This window comes from Bactrocera tryoni, unplaced genomic scaffold (genome assembly GCF_016617805.1).
Source record: "Bactrocera tryoni isolate S06 unplaced genomic scaffold, CSIRO_BtryS06_freeze2 scaffold_826, whole genome shotgun sequence".
NCBI classification, from domain to species: domain Eukaryota; kingdom Metazoa; phylum Arthropoda; class Insecta; order Diptera; family Tephritidae; genus Bactrocera; species Bactrocera tryoni.
This window is the reverse complement of record NW_024396480.1, coordinates 14243-31451: the sequence shown is the minus strand read 5'-3', so window position 1 is coordinate 31451 and position 17209 is coordinate 14243. Positions and strand designations below refer to the sequence as shown.

General features: G+C 36.9%; 1 protein-coding gene across 1 annotated transcript in view; it reads left to right on the top strand.

Annotated features, from left to right (window-relative positions):
- LOC120781985 (matrix metalloproteinase-2-like) overlaps window positions 1–17209 on the top strand; it is a 204892-nt gene that overhangs the window by 181736 nt on the left and 5947 nt on the right. Inside the window, exon 5 of the mRNA XM_040114155.1 lies at window positions 1546–1688. Within this exon, the coding sequence (XP_039970089.1) occupies window positions 1546–1688 (143 nt within the window). The remainder of the gene's footprint in view (window positions 1–1545; window positions 1689–17209) is intronic.

The following is a 17209-nucleotide window of genomic DNA, read 5'->3' as shown; positions in this document are numbered from 1 at the left end:
TGACTGGTGATGATCTCAAAATGAAACGTCATAGTGCTGAATGGAAGCCACCGGACGAGCCGAAACCACAAAAATCTCGCATGGAGAAGTCAAAAGTGAAGACGATGCTAATTCGGTGTTGGTTTTAGTCTCCTATTTTGAATAAAATAAAGTGATTTTGCAGAAAAAACCATTTGTTCTGTTTTTTTTTTTTTGTAAAAATCCTGTTTACTTTAGAACGCACCTTGTATATCACCAGTGCTATCAATCACATTGTGCCATATTATATAGTGTTGGAAAGGTGGGATTTTAAGCTTCATTTAGTTAAATTAAATTCGGGGAAGGTGAAAAAAGTTAATGCTGTTCAAAAATGAGTGCAAATAATGAAGAAATTCAGTATATTTTGGTATATAAAAGGGAAGAATATCACGCAAGCCACTAATGAAATTTGTGAAGTTTACGGATATGATGCAGTCAGTTCGTGTACCACAACAAAAGTTCGCTCGCTTCCGTTCTGGAAATTTCGAAAGTTCATTTTACACTGAAGGAATAATGTCTCTAGCGAAAAAACGGCAAAAAGTGGTCGACCAAAATGATACATATTTGTTTATTTATTTATTAGTATAAATATAAAAAAATAAGTTGAAGTTTAAATAGAAATACGAAAGGACTTTTTCGACTACCCAATGTACCAATTAGGTTCAGAGTATAGATTAAATACTGCTTAATTATCGATTTACTTTAACAATATAACATAGTTAAATTTTTGACTAATTTTGAGTTTCTCACGTCAAACTAAAAAGTGAAAAATAATCCTTAGTATAAGCTCACTTAAGCTTATTATAAGAATAGCGAGGATATATATTTCATATATACATATATACATATGTATATATGATATATTTTTCATACATACTATATATTGAGCATCTCCCCTATTTTCTCAATAATACACGAATTTTTGGTTCATTATTATTGTCTACAAGTTTTAAGACGAATAATTATTTTTCACTTTTTAGTTTGTTGTGCTTTAAAAGCGTGTTTTTTTAGCTTTTTAAACTATATATTTTTAATAATGAATATAATATGTCTTTTCTAATGCCATTAGTTATATGACTACAAGTTTTAAGATGATCGGTTAAGTAGTTTTGACGTGAAAGGCGTAACAAAAGTACTTCCATTCACATTTATAATATTAGTGTGGAAGTATAGATCTAGCTAAGTAGATATGTTAATATCAAAGCCTCCATTCCTTTTATACATATGTACATAGTTAAGTAAGCACATTAAAATATATATAAAATATGGTTAGCTCTTCAAGAAATCGATTTATTTGTTAGAAATTACATATTCAATTTATTAGCACAAAGCATCTTAGAGCTGGACAAAAATAACAGCTCTGACTACAAATGGGATTTAATACATTATTGTACCAAGAAAATATAATTTTTTATAATAAAAGAAGTCTTCTGGTTACGGAATTCAAAACCTTAAATTTTTTTAACACTATGTTGTCTACAGAACTATACAAATTATGATCTAAAACTTTTATTTACTTTTTTTTAGCGGAGACCATGGTGATGGCTACAAATTCGATGGGCCTGGTATGGTGCTTGCTCATGCTTTTTACCCTGGAGTGGGGCGCGGTGGCGATGCACATTTTGACGCTGATGAGAAATGGCATTTTACCAGAGGTGAAAGAGGCGATTGTAAGTACTTCCAGAAGAAATATAAATATACATATGTATGTATGTACATACAATATATTTACATGTAGTTAATAAATGAGAGAATTTAAAACGTACATATATATACACACATCGTTACAAATCAAATCGCAAATTCAAATGCAAAATAATTATTCCAAATTGGTAGTGTTTTCATTGCTTAACCTTGAAAAATGTGCTGAAGAATACTTTAATGCACTCATTCGTACATAATATTCAATAAGCGAATACTAATGAAATGACAAGTAAAACTATAAAGTGCCATTACTAATCACTAAAAGAAAATAAAGAGCTGAAATTTTCCTAACATCAAGATTTTCGAATATACGGCTGACTTTACTCCATATGATTGGTGATGGTATGTGATGTACCTTAATGAAACCGAGGAGCATGTAAATAGTATGTGGTACTGGCAGAAATAGATAATATCAGGTAATATCAACTCCCATATATGTATAGTACTACTTGTACATAATATAATGATTTTCGTTTTTCTAACACACCTTATGCCGAAGGTCGGTCAGTGTATGAATTATACAAGTATATCATCCTCTGGTTGACGTTTTCGCCCATTTTGCAAGTTGCAAGAGAATATGGTAAAATGTCCGAACTTACTTGCTATATATGTATGCTTGTATGTATATATGTACCTAGATAGAAGATATTCGGACGTACATACAAATTCATTATTCGTTTTGTGTTTCGTGGGCAACTGCCCGTGAGCAACTCCCGTGGGCATCTCCGTGGTTTTCTTTATTTCGTTTCTTCTTAAATACAATATTTTTCTTAAGCCTAGATACAAAAATAAATCTTACATTCTAAGAAGTACATATATCTACAATCCACTTAAGATAGACCTTATGTTATAAGTGGAAAGATTCATCAGAGTGCAGTCCTGTCATATTTCGGGCTCAATTAGCACATGCTGTGCCATTTTCTTGCACTAGTCGTAGACCTTTTTGTTATTGCTATCACGTTTCACCTTTTCTTTTAAACCATTTTGTGGTTTCGATGAAGCTACTAATGTCGATATGGTTTTTTATACATAGACATCCACTCAAGGTTTGGTGCTTGATGGATTCCAAGTGTTCTGTGTCGGATCTTCGATAGGGCTAGGCATTCGCAGAGAAAGTGGAAAATTGTTTCCTTATTCCCTACTACTTCGCACCCTCGGCAGATGTTGTTGTAAGGCATACCCATTTGTATAGTAGCAGTGAGTCTGTAGACATTTTTCCTGGACCTATTTAATAAGTGGTCATAGCGGTTGTCGTCAAGTTTATTGTTGTTGTATTTGTTATTGTTTTGGTTTCTTTCTTTATGTTTGGTCCCAAGAGTACGCCGGGTCACTCGTCCGCAGAGCCGGTATGAGTAAAGAAGGCGTTTAATACCATCGACCTCGACAGGGCGATCAGGCATTCGTTACCGCCCGCTGACCATTCAGCCATCGTCGCGGGTACCTCAACACTTTGGCTTAGGGTGGTATTGGTGCGGGTATCCTCATACTTCCACAATAGGAGATAGGCGTAAAACCGAGGGTTTATTCATCCATACAACCATTTTGGGAATTATGAGGTGTCCCTCTTGGTTCGTAAGAATAGAGTGCGTGCCCATTTGGGATGTGGACCTTACTATTACTTAAGCCCCTTAGCCAAGCAATGTGACCAACTTAACAGAGCTTTTTGTAGTAACTGGAAAACAAATATCCAGTGGGCGTATATATATATTTTGTAAGAAACAAACCAGTATACATGAAAAAACAAACGCGGTCAATCAGCAAGCGATCGTCACGATGTCACAGCACGACTTCTCCAACAACAGCTACTATGTTTGATGGACTTTATCTTGAAGCAACGTATGGTATATGTACATATATGGCGCTGTTAGATGATGGATGTACTCTGTTGAGTGGCAAAATAGAGGTTTGCCGCACGCACACATTCTTCTTTGGATAGTGGAAGGTGGTTACACCAGATCCAATTGATGAAATCATTTCTGCGGGAATTCCTAATGCAAAGAAAGATCCAGCATTATACGAAGGGATGAAAACCAATATGGTTCATGGACCTTGCGGACACCACAATCCCACTTCGGTCGAATGTCTGACAATAAATGGACGAAACACTATCAACGTGCTTTTCTTTCGGAAACGCACTGATGGATACCCACTCTATCGGCGTAGCACACCAGACGACAATGGCAGAACATTTAGCATTCAACTTAGAGAACTGAATATCGAAGTCGACAACACGTGGTTCGTACCATATTCGCCACTGTTGTCTAATTCATATTCAAAACTCATGTCAATGTTGAACATTGCAGTTTGGTGAAATCGACCAAAAACGTTTGCAAATACGTCACCAAAGAAAGCAAAATGACGGTTATTGGCCTTATTACTTTTGTAATTCATGAACGTTTTTCTGCTGTTGTGCGTCTCGCAGCACATTTGGAGAATAGCCAAATGTACTATGAATGCTACGGTGTGTGGAACTTTTTGAGAAGCATCCCAGCAATTGCAATTGCTGGAACATGATAGATAATCAATGGAATCAAACGATGGAAGATTCAATAGCTACTTCGCATGCCACTGAAGTTCGTAGACTTTTCGCGATGATCATTTCGACATAAGTATCAGCCTTCAAATCTGCGTCAATTGTGGGATACGAACAAAAATTACATTGCCGAAGACATTTTACATCGTATTCGATAAGGAAAAAGCAAATTCTGGTTGATACTTCCAGTGGTTTGATATCAATCCCACCTGCCTTTTGTCAATTCACTTCATCGAAATATGAACTCATGAGAAATGTTTATGCCAATATTGGCCAAATTATCATAACTGATATAATGCCGGAGGATGAAGTCGTGTGTAGAAGTTCACGCAAGTGGGGAAAGTTCTTTGATCGCCATTCACTTGGGAGTGGCCAGAAACGATTCTTTTACACATGGCTTAAGCAGCTCACAACTTCCGGTCTTTGACCAAGTATCCTCTGGGGAGCCTAAGAACATCCGTTCGAAGGCGAGCTAATGTGAGAAGGCGAAACATCCCCTGCATAAGGTTGTGCGCTAGGTTTGGGACGCGCCACGTGGAAAACACCCCCAATGAAAAGGAACAACAAGCCTCGGAAGAGAAACCCCCCTTTTGATGACGACCATGGCAAACGAAATATGGACTATGAAATAAGGGCATGCACCTGGAATGTCCGGACCCTTAATTGGGAAGGTGCCGCTGCCCAGCTGCTTGATGTCCTCGCAAAAATAAAGGCTGACATCACCGCCGTCCAAGAAATGCGATGGACGGGACAAGGACAGAGACGAGTAGGTCCTTGTGACATTTACTACAGTGGTCATATAAAGGAGCGCGAGTTTAGTGTTGGATTCGTGGTGGGAGAGAGACTCCGTCGCCGAGTACTATCATTCACTCCGGTGAATGAACGTCTACCCACAATCCGCATCAAAGCGATGTTCTTCAACATATCGCTGATTTGCGCACACGCCCCGACGGAAGAGAAGGACGATGTGACCAAAGATGCCTTCTATGAGCGCTTGGAGCGCGCTTATGAGAGCTGCCCCCGCCACGATGTCAAAATCGTGCTTGGCGACTTTAACGCCAGGGTGGGCAAAGAAGGTATATTTGGCACTACGGTCGGTAAATTCAACCTCAACATCGACTAGGATCACTATCTTGTTGCAGCCAAGATTCGCACCCGCCTCTGTGCAGCAAAAAACGCACTTCAACAAACACAAGGAAGGTTCGACGTCGAGAAGCTGCAAACACAACAGACAGCCGAACGATTTTCTACTCGGCTTGCACTCCTGCTCTCTGAGAGCACTCGTCAACAACACGGTATAAGGGAACTGTGGGACGGCATTTCAAACTCTTTACGTACTGCTGCAACCGAAACCATTGGTTTTCGGAAAGTGCAAAAGAACAGCTGGTACGACGAGGAGTGCCGTGTCGCAGCGGAGAGGAAACAGGCTGCCTACCTCGCAACGTTACGATCGACCACTACACGTGCGGGATGGGATAGATACCGAGAGTTGAAGAGGGAAGCGAGACGCATCTGCAGACAGAAGAAGAAAAAGGCCGAAATGCGTGAGTATGAAGAGCTTGATAAACTGACCGACAGGGGTAATGCTCGAAAATTCTACGAAAAAATGCGTCGGCTTACAGAAGGTTTCAAGACCGGAGCTTACTCTTGTAGAACCCCCTAAGGTGATCTAGTAACCAATGCCCAGAGCATACTTAGATTATGGAGTGAACACTTCTCCAGCCTGCTGAATGGCAGTGAACGCACAACACCAGGAGAAGGAGAACCCGATTCCCCAATCGATGACGATGGAGCAGACGTTCCATTACCCGACTATGAAGAAGTTCGAATAGCAATTGCCCGCCTCAAGAACAACAAAACGGCAGAGGCCGACGGACTACCGGCCGAGCTATTCAAAAACGGCGGCGAAGAGCTAATAGGGAGCATGCATCAGCTTCTTTGTAAAATATGGTCGGACGAGAGCATGCCCAACGATTGGAATTTAAGTGTGCTCTGCCCAATCCATAAAAAAGGAGACCCCACAATCTGCGCCAACTACCGTGGGATTAGCCTTCTCAACATCGCATATAAGGTTCTATCGAGCGTATTGTGTGAAAGATTAAAGCCCACCGTCAACAAACTGATTGGACTTTATCAGTGTGGCTTCAGACCTGGAAAATCAACAACCGACCAGATATTCACCATGCGCCAAATCTTGGGAAAAGACCCGTGAAAGGAGAATCGACACACACCACCTCTTCGTCGATTTCAAAGCTGCTTTCGACAGCACGAAAAGGAGCTGCCTTTATGCCGCGATGTCTGAATTTGGTATCCCCGCAAAACTAATACGACTGTGTAAACTGACGTTGAACAACACGAAAAGCTCCGTCAGGATCGGGAAGGACCTCTCCGAGCCGTTCGATACCAAACGAGGTTTCAGACAAGGCGACTCCCTATCCTGCGACTTCTTCAACCTGCTCCTGGAGAAAATAGTTCGAGCTGCAGAACTAAACAGAGAAGGTACCATCTTCTATAAGAGTGTATAGCTGCTGGCGTATGCCGACGATATTGATATCATCGGCCTCAACACCCGCGCCGTTAGTTCTGCTTTCTCCAGGCTGGACAAGGAAGCACAGAAAATGGGTGTGGCAGTGAACGAGTGGGCTCTCACGTCACTGTTGACAGTCATAACTTTAAAGTTGTAGATAATTTCGTCTATTTAGGAACCAGTATTAACACCATTAATAATGTCAGCCTGGAAATTGGATAGCAAATAGGATTGCTCTTGCCAACAGGTGCTACTTCGGACTGAGTAGGCAATTGAAAAGTAAAGTCCTCTCTCGACGAACAAAAGCTAAACTCTATAAGTCGCTCATAATTCCCGTCCTGCTATATGGTGCAGAGGCTTGGGCGATGACAGCAACCGATGAGTCGACGTTACGAGTTTTCGAGAGAAAAATTCTGCGAAAGATTTATGGTCCTTTGCGCATTGGCCACGGCGAATATCGCATCCGATGGAACGATGAGCTGTATGAGATATATGACGACATTGACATAGTTCAGCGAATTAAAAGACAGCGGCTACGCTGGCTAGGTCATGTTGTCCGGATAGATGAAAACACTCCAGCTCTGAAAGCATACGACGCAGTACCCGCTGGGGGAAGCAGAGGAAGAGGAAGCCCTCCACTCCGTTGGAAGGACCAAGTGGAGAAGGACCTGGCTTCGCTTGGAATATCCAATTGGCGCCACGCAGCGAAAAGAAGAAACGACTGGCGCGCTGTTGTTAACTCGGCTATAATCGCGTAAGCGGTGTCTACGCCAATTAAGAAGAAGAAGAAGAATTTTGTCTGATTCCTTCTTTACTTTTGTACCCGCAGTACCATTACATTCAAGAGACTTGTGTCCTATACCATTACATTTGAAACATTTTGTTTGTTGACAGCTGCAGTCGCGAATGAGATGTGTAGAGCTTCCACACCTAAAACACGATTTTGAGACTTTTTTATTATAAGGCGTATTCGGTATTGACTTAAGTGCTTTACTATAGAGTTTTTCGTAAATTTGAATTTTTTCTTTTAACTCACTAATGGTTTTTGCTTCGTACAGAACCGCTTTGTTCAATTTTATATCTATTATACCCTCAATGAAATATGATATTAAACTTTCAGTATCGATATTTCAGTAAGAACATACAAATACTCGCGAAACGTTTCTTTTACCCTCTTCTTACGACTTCTCAACTAATTATGCACTTCTGACGACGACACCTTTTTCCCGAATTCACTGATCAATTCTTCCTTCAGTGATTCCCAACTGACCAAGCCTCGGTGGCTTCTAATAAACAATTTGGCAGCTCCTTTCAGCAACTGCTTACTAAAAATAAATTTCTGCACACTATTCCACCCTACTACTAATGCATTTTCCTCAAATTCATTTATCCATTCTTGAATATCGATATTATCGTCACCACTAAATTGTGTTAGGCTTTCTTTGATATAATTAAACGTAAAAACAGCGTAAAACGTAAAATTTGTATTTGATACATCGTCATAGGAACTAACTGATTCAGCATTTTCATCATCCTCATGTGTCTCTTGTCCATGGTACAACAACAGTCTCTTTTGCAACTCCGCTTTACGTCCAGTAGGGGAAATATTTAGTTCACGTAGTGCTTGCTGCAATTCTTTAATATTGAGTGTCAGTATTGCTTGTCTGTCCATTTTCGCAATGCACTGTTACAATTCAAAATTTTCACTTATAATTAAAGATATTTCTAAACAAACTACTAGAAATGTAAAAAAGTAATGAATAATCTATATAAGTATGTATGTATATAAAAGAAAGTTGTTGTTAGTTACACCATTTATAACTGAAGAACGGCTAAACCGATTTGACTGAAAATTGGTGAGGAGGTAGCTTCGAACCAGGGTAAGGACATAGGATACCTCTTATCTCTTTATGTCAAAATTTAATACAACTCATAAATACAAAAATTATATTTCAAATTATAAGCATTTGTTCAAAATTCATGTTTGTAAGAATTATTTGAATATTCTTTTTATCCTTGAAATCCTGGGACGGTATACTAAATTCTTCCCAACACATAAATACTGAATGCTTTACGGAGGCTTTACGGATGCTTAAGTATTAAGCGCCACTTTTTTTATGCTAGTTTGTTCATTACTCATTCTAAAAATATTTTAAATTAAAATAAAACTTATATAGTATTGTTAAAACTTTCTGTTCGGATATTGGAGTACGTACTTTATCTCAATTTCTACTAACCGGTAATGTTAAAGCGGGCATTGGAATTTAACTTAATGTTAATTCCATTAAAATTTTATTTTTTAACAAGATTTTCATCACGATTTATTTTTGAATCATTTATGATAGAAATTAAATTTTACTAACACACTTTTTCGCACACTATCATATAATACTTAGCTGCAAAAATATATAAGTACATATGTATATATCATTAACAAAAAAATAACTTTTACACACTTTGCGATATGTGCACCAACTAAAACTTCTTTAGTAAAATCGGTCACGCAATTATCAGAAAATTTTGCTTATCATACCGTTAAAAATCTATGGCTACTCCCATTGAATTTTTTCTAGACATGCCTGCTCTAACGATTTTCTTAGTTTAAACGCAAAAAGTGAGTAGTGTCCGATCACTGGGAGATGTTCGATCATAGGCACACTTACCCTAAAGAAGGACAAATATCGAGCTGATACCAAAAAAACGACGGTGCCACTGCAACCGATGATAATGATCGAGTTAGCTGACACTTTAAAGGACCGGGTTGGACCAATCATTTATTAAAGTTCGGGTATGCGAAAGATCCAATACGGATGACGTGATTTTGACAACTAGTGACGGTCATAGTATTATTTTACAGATGTGTGTCAAATTTTGTCAGTGTGTTTGTCATTTCATCACGTTTCACTTTGATACAAGGCTGGGAAATTATCAAAGATTTTCACGCAAATTCAAAAACTTATCGTTTGGGGCGGATTATGGTAAGGCGGCATCGTCGGGGTTTATTTCTTTCGAAATGAGGCAGGAAATGTTGTTGTACCACGGTGCTGACCCACTTTTTTCTCGGATTTCTTGATGAAATTGACGCCGCGATCACTATTTCCAACAAGACGTACATCTCCTTATGTTATACCGCTAAACATGGACACATTGTGCAAAGTATGGCAACTCGTTAATGTCGAGAAAACGCCCAATCAGAGAACCGCCAAGATCAGGATATTTAACGCTGCTAAATTATTTTATCTGGTTTACCCAATCAACCATCAAAGCTCGAGCTCGAAGACTTTGAGTTTTTTATTTTATCTTAAAGTCATGTCGTTCTTTTTGGTCGATCCTTTACATATAGAGTAATAATTATCTCAATAATGATTCCATAATGACCACATTCAAACACAGATCACTACCCAATTTACTTTAATACGCGATTAAACAAAAGTGATAAGATTTGAATAATTATTTACTAAATGAGTGTTTTTTGCCATTTGATTTGTTAACCTAAATACCATTTCATGAAATCAAGATCCTAAGTTATGCACATCGAGCCTACAGAATATATAAAGATGAATAAAGTAATTTGCAAACAAATTATAATTTTTATAAGCTTAGTTTAGACAAAGTTCACGACATTAAACTTTGCGATATCGATGTCTACTGTCGCCTTTTTCACATTTTGTTCTTTTATTCTTGTGTCTATAAGGCACTTATAAACTGGATACAATGTCATCATGTGATGTAAGGAAACCAGATACTTTATTATAACCGTCATTTCCGTTGCCAACATAACGGCTTCTTATGCGAAATGTCATCAACAATCCTGATGGCAAAGGCAGCCATGTATGGAAGTATGATTACGCATTCCACCACGCAGCCATTCATTTTGGCGCGTTCAACACAAAAATACTTGCGACTGCACATAATTTAGCTGCTGCAGCTAGCTAGTGGTGCATCCGTAGCCGTAGAAAGCTCGTAAAATGTTGTAGCTTGTGGCATCTTGGTGTTAGTTATGACAATTTTATTGGCATTAATAAAATGTCAAATGTTGCACAATGAACGGCGCGATTCGTTTTCATTTCGTTGCATTACATACTCGCATAGCTCAGCGCAACGATGCAACATCCTCGGGCGGAAGAGCTTATGCCGTAGTCTTTTAAAAGCGAAGATAATGTCACCCACTGCTGTGGCTCTATTTGAAAATCACTTGAGCCAACCAAATTACGAATGCGACTGTGATTTCGTTCACTTGGAGAAAATAATTTTCTTTTGCTGAGAACGCATTTCTTAAGAAACAATGACGCCATTATAACTGCACATGGTCGTCTGGCGCATATGTATAACTACATACATAAGGACATCTATAATAATACATAATTGGCAGAGGCTAGGTAGAAAGAAGCTTAACGGGTATTTAAAAATTGGAATTCGAGACTATGTCATGAATTCTATGTATATTGGCATGAATGGTAAAAAATGGATTTAATCGGATCATAAATTAATTGATGGAACTAATAAGCGCCTTATAGCATTTTTATTAGGGATGCCTCAATCATAACAATTATCTAGATGTTCGCGGGAGATTTAACTTATGTGAAATTTCAGTTGTATATTAACTAACACCGCTATTGCATACAATTTTTGGTTAGTTGCCGGCTGCGTAACCATGGGTACTTTTTCACAATTTTAAGTTCCGTATCGTTAATGACCTCGGTATACTTGAAAACAGCTGAACAGCTCTGAGGTCCAGAAATACTTTTTAAAATTCAGTAAACCAAAAAAAAATAACAGAAAACTACAAGACTTTTAGTAATCTAACTATATAAATCTAACAAAAATATCAATCTTATGTACTTTTCGTATTTTTATACACATTTCATAAGCAAACTCATTTTGATGTTAACCACTGAAAACATCTGTTTGTTTGAGCGATCAAAAAAAATGGTAAATCTGTTTTTGGCAATACTTTAAATGCAGTTATCTGGTATACACTGTATTTTTGGTTTACAGGATTTACAAGCTATGGTAGTCAAATAGATCAATAGTTTTCCGGAACAGCCTATATTGTCAAAAAACCACATACATACTACTTAATGTTCAGTAAATTATTACTAAATTCAAAAAGGGTGGTAAAGTTGAAAGACTTGATGATAGCGTAAGGTTCAATGCCAGGTTGAAAGAATAATTGCTAAAAGCATCAAGAAAGACCCTAAAATATAAGATGTCGCTCATGCTAAGGAGTTGGATAACATTACAAAACACACACTCAAACTGTCCGAAACTTCTTGTATCAATCGCGTTTTTAGCGTTTACACCTGAAGCAAACCGCACTTAACGAAGAGAAATATTGCGTAACGGTTATTATATGTCAAAAAGCCTATCCTCGATGATAACGCATTTAGGGATTCAGTAAATGTTACAAATGAGTCCAAACCTAACCGATCTGTTTGTCGTCGGTTAGTATGGCGTCAAGAGTGCGAAGCGCTGAAAGGTAAAAATTTAAATTATACTTTCAAGCATGGTGTAGGTTCCTTTATGATGTGGGGTACAATGGGAACGAATGGCGTCAATAACACTGCTTTTATCAGCGGAATTATGAAAATAATAATTGACAATATTAAAAATAATTTGACTTCGTCAGCAGTTAAGCTCAATTTAAATGGTTGCTGTTTGTTCAAGATAACGTCCTGAAGTATTTTGCTTTGGTGTTTGGTGTTAATAGCTGTGGTACAACGTGAAAAAGTACCGTCACGAGTTTAAATTGCAGGCTTCAAATAGTCCGATATCATAACGTGATAACGGTCGCCATTGACTGTTAAAAATAAAACAAAAATGTCCTCTCCGAAATGTCTCTTACCGGGCAGCTCCACTTCTTGCTTGGTCTTCATCTATTAGACAAACTCGAATGCTGTATTATATTGTTTATTATAAATAAACAATTTTTTTTTTAACTGTAATAAAAGCATCAAATAAATATCCAAATACATCCAGCTAAATTAATGATATGTAGTACATATTTATCCTGGAGCATATTCATCTTTCGGCAGACATCCACTCTACTTATCGACCTAGTTTGTTTATACGTACAGATCAGTGAAAAAAAATCGCCCGTAGAACTTAATAATAAGTTCTTAACCCGGCACCACTAATAGGGATATGGTTTCGACGTTGAGTCATAAACCATTTTAGAGGGCCTTATCCATTTTTGGAAATTTGCTTTTTTTAAGAGACTTACGTCATTTTTTCTGGCGACGCGATTTTTTCGGGCTTAAACTTTTTTTTTTTGTAATGCAACTCCTTTTTTCTCGGATAAGCCTTTTACTGGAAGCCAATTGATCGAATTATCCAAAATCTTTAGTTTATTTTCCAACGATAAACGCAATTTCTAATCCAAACAAAATAGAACCAATCCACACTGGTCGATTTCATAGGCCAAAATTAAAAAGATAAAAGTTTGAAATTTACCACTGTTTCTGTCAAAGTTATTTCTTAAAAAACTAGTAAAACTAACGGTAAATACACTTTTGCTCTATCCAATTCGTACGCGCTACGAAAAGCGAAAGAAACGAGACTATAGAAACTTGCGGACTGTGCAGTGAAAATAGCTTAAAAATTATCTCTTATTATAAATTAAATTGCAGTAAAAAATCACGTTTAATCGCCATAAATCGAAAGGAATATTGAGAAGAAAGGTATATGGTGGATAGCATATATAACACTAGTTTACAGTATATTTGTTGCCGAAAAAATTTTAGCTATTGCTGACTACATATAATATGCTGTTTCCAAAAATATAATTTAAATATTTTTATCAGCTCTAGTTTCAGAGTTTCAGCTATGTAGGTATTACACAGAAAAAAACATGAATTTATTAAGAAATATTTTATTAGGAAATATAATTAATCATTAAGTTCTAAAAAAAATTCGTTTTAAAGCTCTTCTCCGATGTGTAGACTTTGGAAAATGACGTATTAGAGACCAACAATAGTCAGACATCATATTTGTTTCCCAGAAACCCTGATAGCGCTCTTCCATGACGTGTAAGTCTTGATGCATACGCTCTCCCTGCTCTTCGCTCATATCTCCTACATTTTCCGGAAACCTCTCTAAGTGACTATGGAGGAAGTGGAGTTTTATACTCATATTGCATTCCATATTTTTTAATTGTAGCAGAAGGTCTTCTACAAGTTCAATATAATTTTCAGATTTTTTATTTCCGAGAAAATTCTGCATCACAAACACGAATGCTGTCCAAGCCTTTAGTTCTGAGTCAGTCATAGAATTTCTAACTTGAGTATCTTTCGTAAATTGTCTAATTTGGGGGCCATCAAAAATTCCGGCTTTAATCTTTTCCATAGTGAGCTGAGGAAATTTTTGACAAATGTAAGAAAAGCAGTTCCCATCTTTATCTAGTGATTTTACAAGCTGTTTCATGATGCCCAGTTTTATATGTAATGGTGGAAGGGTAATTTTGTTACGAGCTACTAATGAATTGTGGACTATATTGTACTTTCCAGGCCCCATTTTTTCTCTCAAGGGCCAGTTTTTTCTCACCCAATGCTCTTGTTTAGCTCTACTGTCCCAAAGACATATAAAACAGGGAAACTTGGTATAAACACTTTGTTGACCGAGAAGAATGTTGACCATTTTTAAATTGACATAAATTGCACATCATGGTCATTGTATTTTATTTTGTTCAAGACTAGCGAAATGTTACAATATTCCTCCTTTAACTTTGTACTGTGGACAAAAGGTTCCCCAGCCCATTCAAGCCCATTTTTATCAACAAGTTTTTGATATCTGAACAAAAGGTAATGCCGTTTTCTTCGGAAAAATAACGCCGTAATTCTGCGTCTCTTTCACGATAAAAACTTATTTTAGTATCCGAGAATAGAAGTTTTTTTCTTTTAGTCTTGGTGCTAACAATTCTGAAGCTTGCTGAGAAAGATTTAAATCTCTTACAAGATCATTCAACTCATTTTGAGAAAAGCGTTTTATCTCATTAGACATACCGTCAAAATCAGCATCATTTTGTGATGAGCTTGGTCCTTCAATGTCTTGCTCTAATGGTTCAGATATATTTTTAGGCTCTGAAGAGTTAGGTGAACGCTGCACTGCAAGTTGAACACAAGTAGTACTTGGGTACTGCCATTTAGCTCGACTTTTAGTGTTTAAACCGTTTATGTTCACACTACAAAAATAACAGTCTACGAGATGATTTCGTGGTTCTCGCCAAATAGTCGGTGTTCCAAATTTAAAGGCACTTCTTTTACCACTTTTCCATAATCTTAAATATTCCGCACAAGATTTACAAACACAATTGGGAGCCCAAGAATTCTTATTTTTATCCAAGAGCACCCCAAAATACTCAAAATAGGTATTTTTCACCAACTCTGATATAACTTTTCTACAATTTTTAAACACATATTCTCCGCATATGTAGCAAAAATGATCTGATTTATTTAAGCAACGTCTTCTTGAACTACTCATGACGCAAAAACTTGAGAAACTAATCTTAACACAGTAAAATACGCCTGTTTTCGATTAATATACATATATGCTTAAGTAAATGATAAAAACCAAAAACAAAGTAACTCGAGCTGCTCAAAAATTTTTGAGGGTAGATTTGACAAAAACAAGTACATATTAAGTGAACAATATCAATCGCAGAATTCGCGGCAACAGACAAAAAGTTCAATACTGTAAACTAGTGTAATAATATGTTGTTTTATTATTTTATAACTATTGTTTTATAAGTGCTGTTTTGAGTGGTATGTTTTTCTTTATACATCGATTTCAGGTATCTAAAAAGTTGTTATCCCTGTCGCGCCCTCAAATTAGTCAAATTTGCTTATATTAGTTAATATTTTCTAAGTCTATGCTTTTGATTTCAGCTACAACCTTTGGCTCCTCTCTTCGTTACTTATGTTATTCTACCAGTCATGCGATTTTTGGTGTGTTATTTTTCTTAATTTTTGTACATACATATTTTCGTGTAAATTGTATTATTTTTTTTGTTTCTTTTCGTATACTTGAGCTTTGGGTTTCATTTCATCATTTTCTCAGTTTTATCAAATGTTTGTTTTATACGTACTTTTATCCAGGCATATCGTATCGGTGTAATCTTTAACGCCTATATATTTTTGAATTTCATTTCAACATTTTTTAGAATCTGATGTTGAAGTTGAGATAAAAAAATAGTTGGACCACACTGAGAATGTAATTAATGAACGCAATGACTTCTCTCATTACCTATTAGTAATAGGAAAATGTGGCCTTTCTGGCAGTTTTTCTGGGCAAATATAAGCAAAAATTTTAAAATAATAATTCGGAAAACAATAATATATTTGTCACGACATACATACATATGTCCCTCTACAACTAATAATAAAATCGCAAAGTGATGATTAGCATAAACAAATTTGGAAAAACTCTAGACCTTGGTTCACCCGCTATTGCCATCCTGTTCGAATTCAATTTCAAAAGGAATCAGTTCAATCAACCCTAAATGAACTAGATTTGCACTAGATCCTGCAAGGGAATTAACTTCAAAATATTCCTGGTATTTCTTCCTTCGTCAGTTCACAAAATTTTAATTCACGCTCCTGATGTTATTCAATATGCACCAGTTTCAATTGGAGAACTCTGAGAAGAATCTGCTGAGTCAAGCAATAAGTACTTTCGGCAGTGGAAGTATTTTTGGCCGCAGATTCCATATAAGACCGACCACTGTGCAATCGCACGAAAATTTTCTTTGAACTACGTCCAATTAAAAGGAATGAAAACTTGACAGAATTATTTTATATATTCTGCAGATGTTATACTATAGTTAGGTTAGGTTATACTGGTCCGCTATCAAGTGATGCATAACCTATTTTTCTTGAGTAGAGCCAGATGGAGGCTCAGTTTAATTCAAGCTGAAGTATTCGTCATACAGGACGTAAATCTCGTTTAGTTTCTTGAACTGCACAGTTTTTAGATATCTAAGACGAGCTCTAGATGAGGCTGGGTAAAAGCAAAGGTGTTTCAGGGTATTTGTCATACCTTCACTTCCTGAATGTACCAGTATGTGATACCAGTAAGTTGTGACCTGTTATTAGGCCAAAGTTTTTGTTATTACAAATGATCTTGGCTATCCAATCCATCTCATTTCGAAAATTTTATTAGGTATCGTTTTAGTGACTTGGTTCGGTAGCCGGACGGATTACGCTTTTGACAATCTCATCAGCTATTTCGTACAATACTTAAACTACCGTTGGTTTAACGAAGCCTTTGTTTTGTCAAAAAGTGCGAAGTTCAAGATAAACATATAGCAGTGTTCGCAACATCGAATATTAAAACAATTTGTGTTCGAAATATGGAAACATTAATTAGATAATTTTGATGATTCGTTAAACCATTATTTCGAAAGTTCGTTATACTGGACGATACTGTGTATT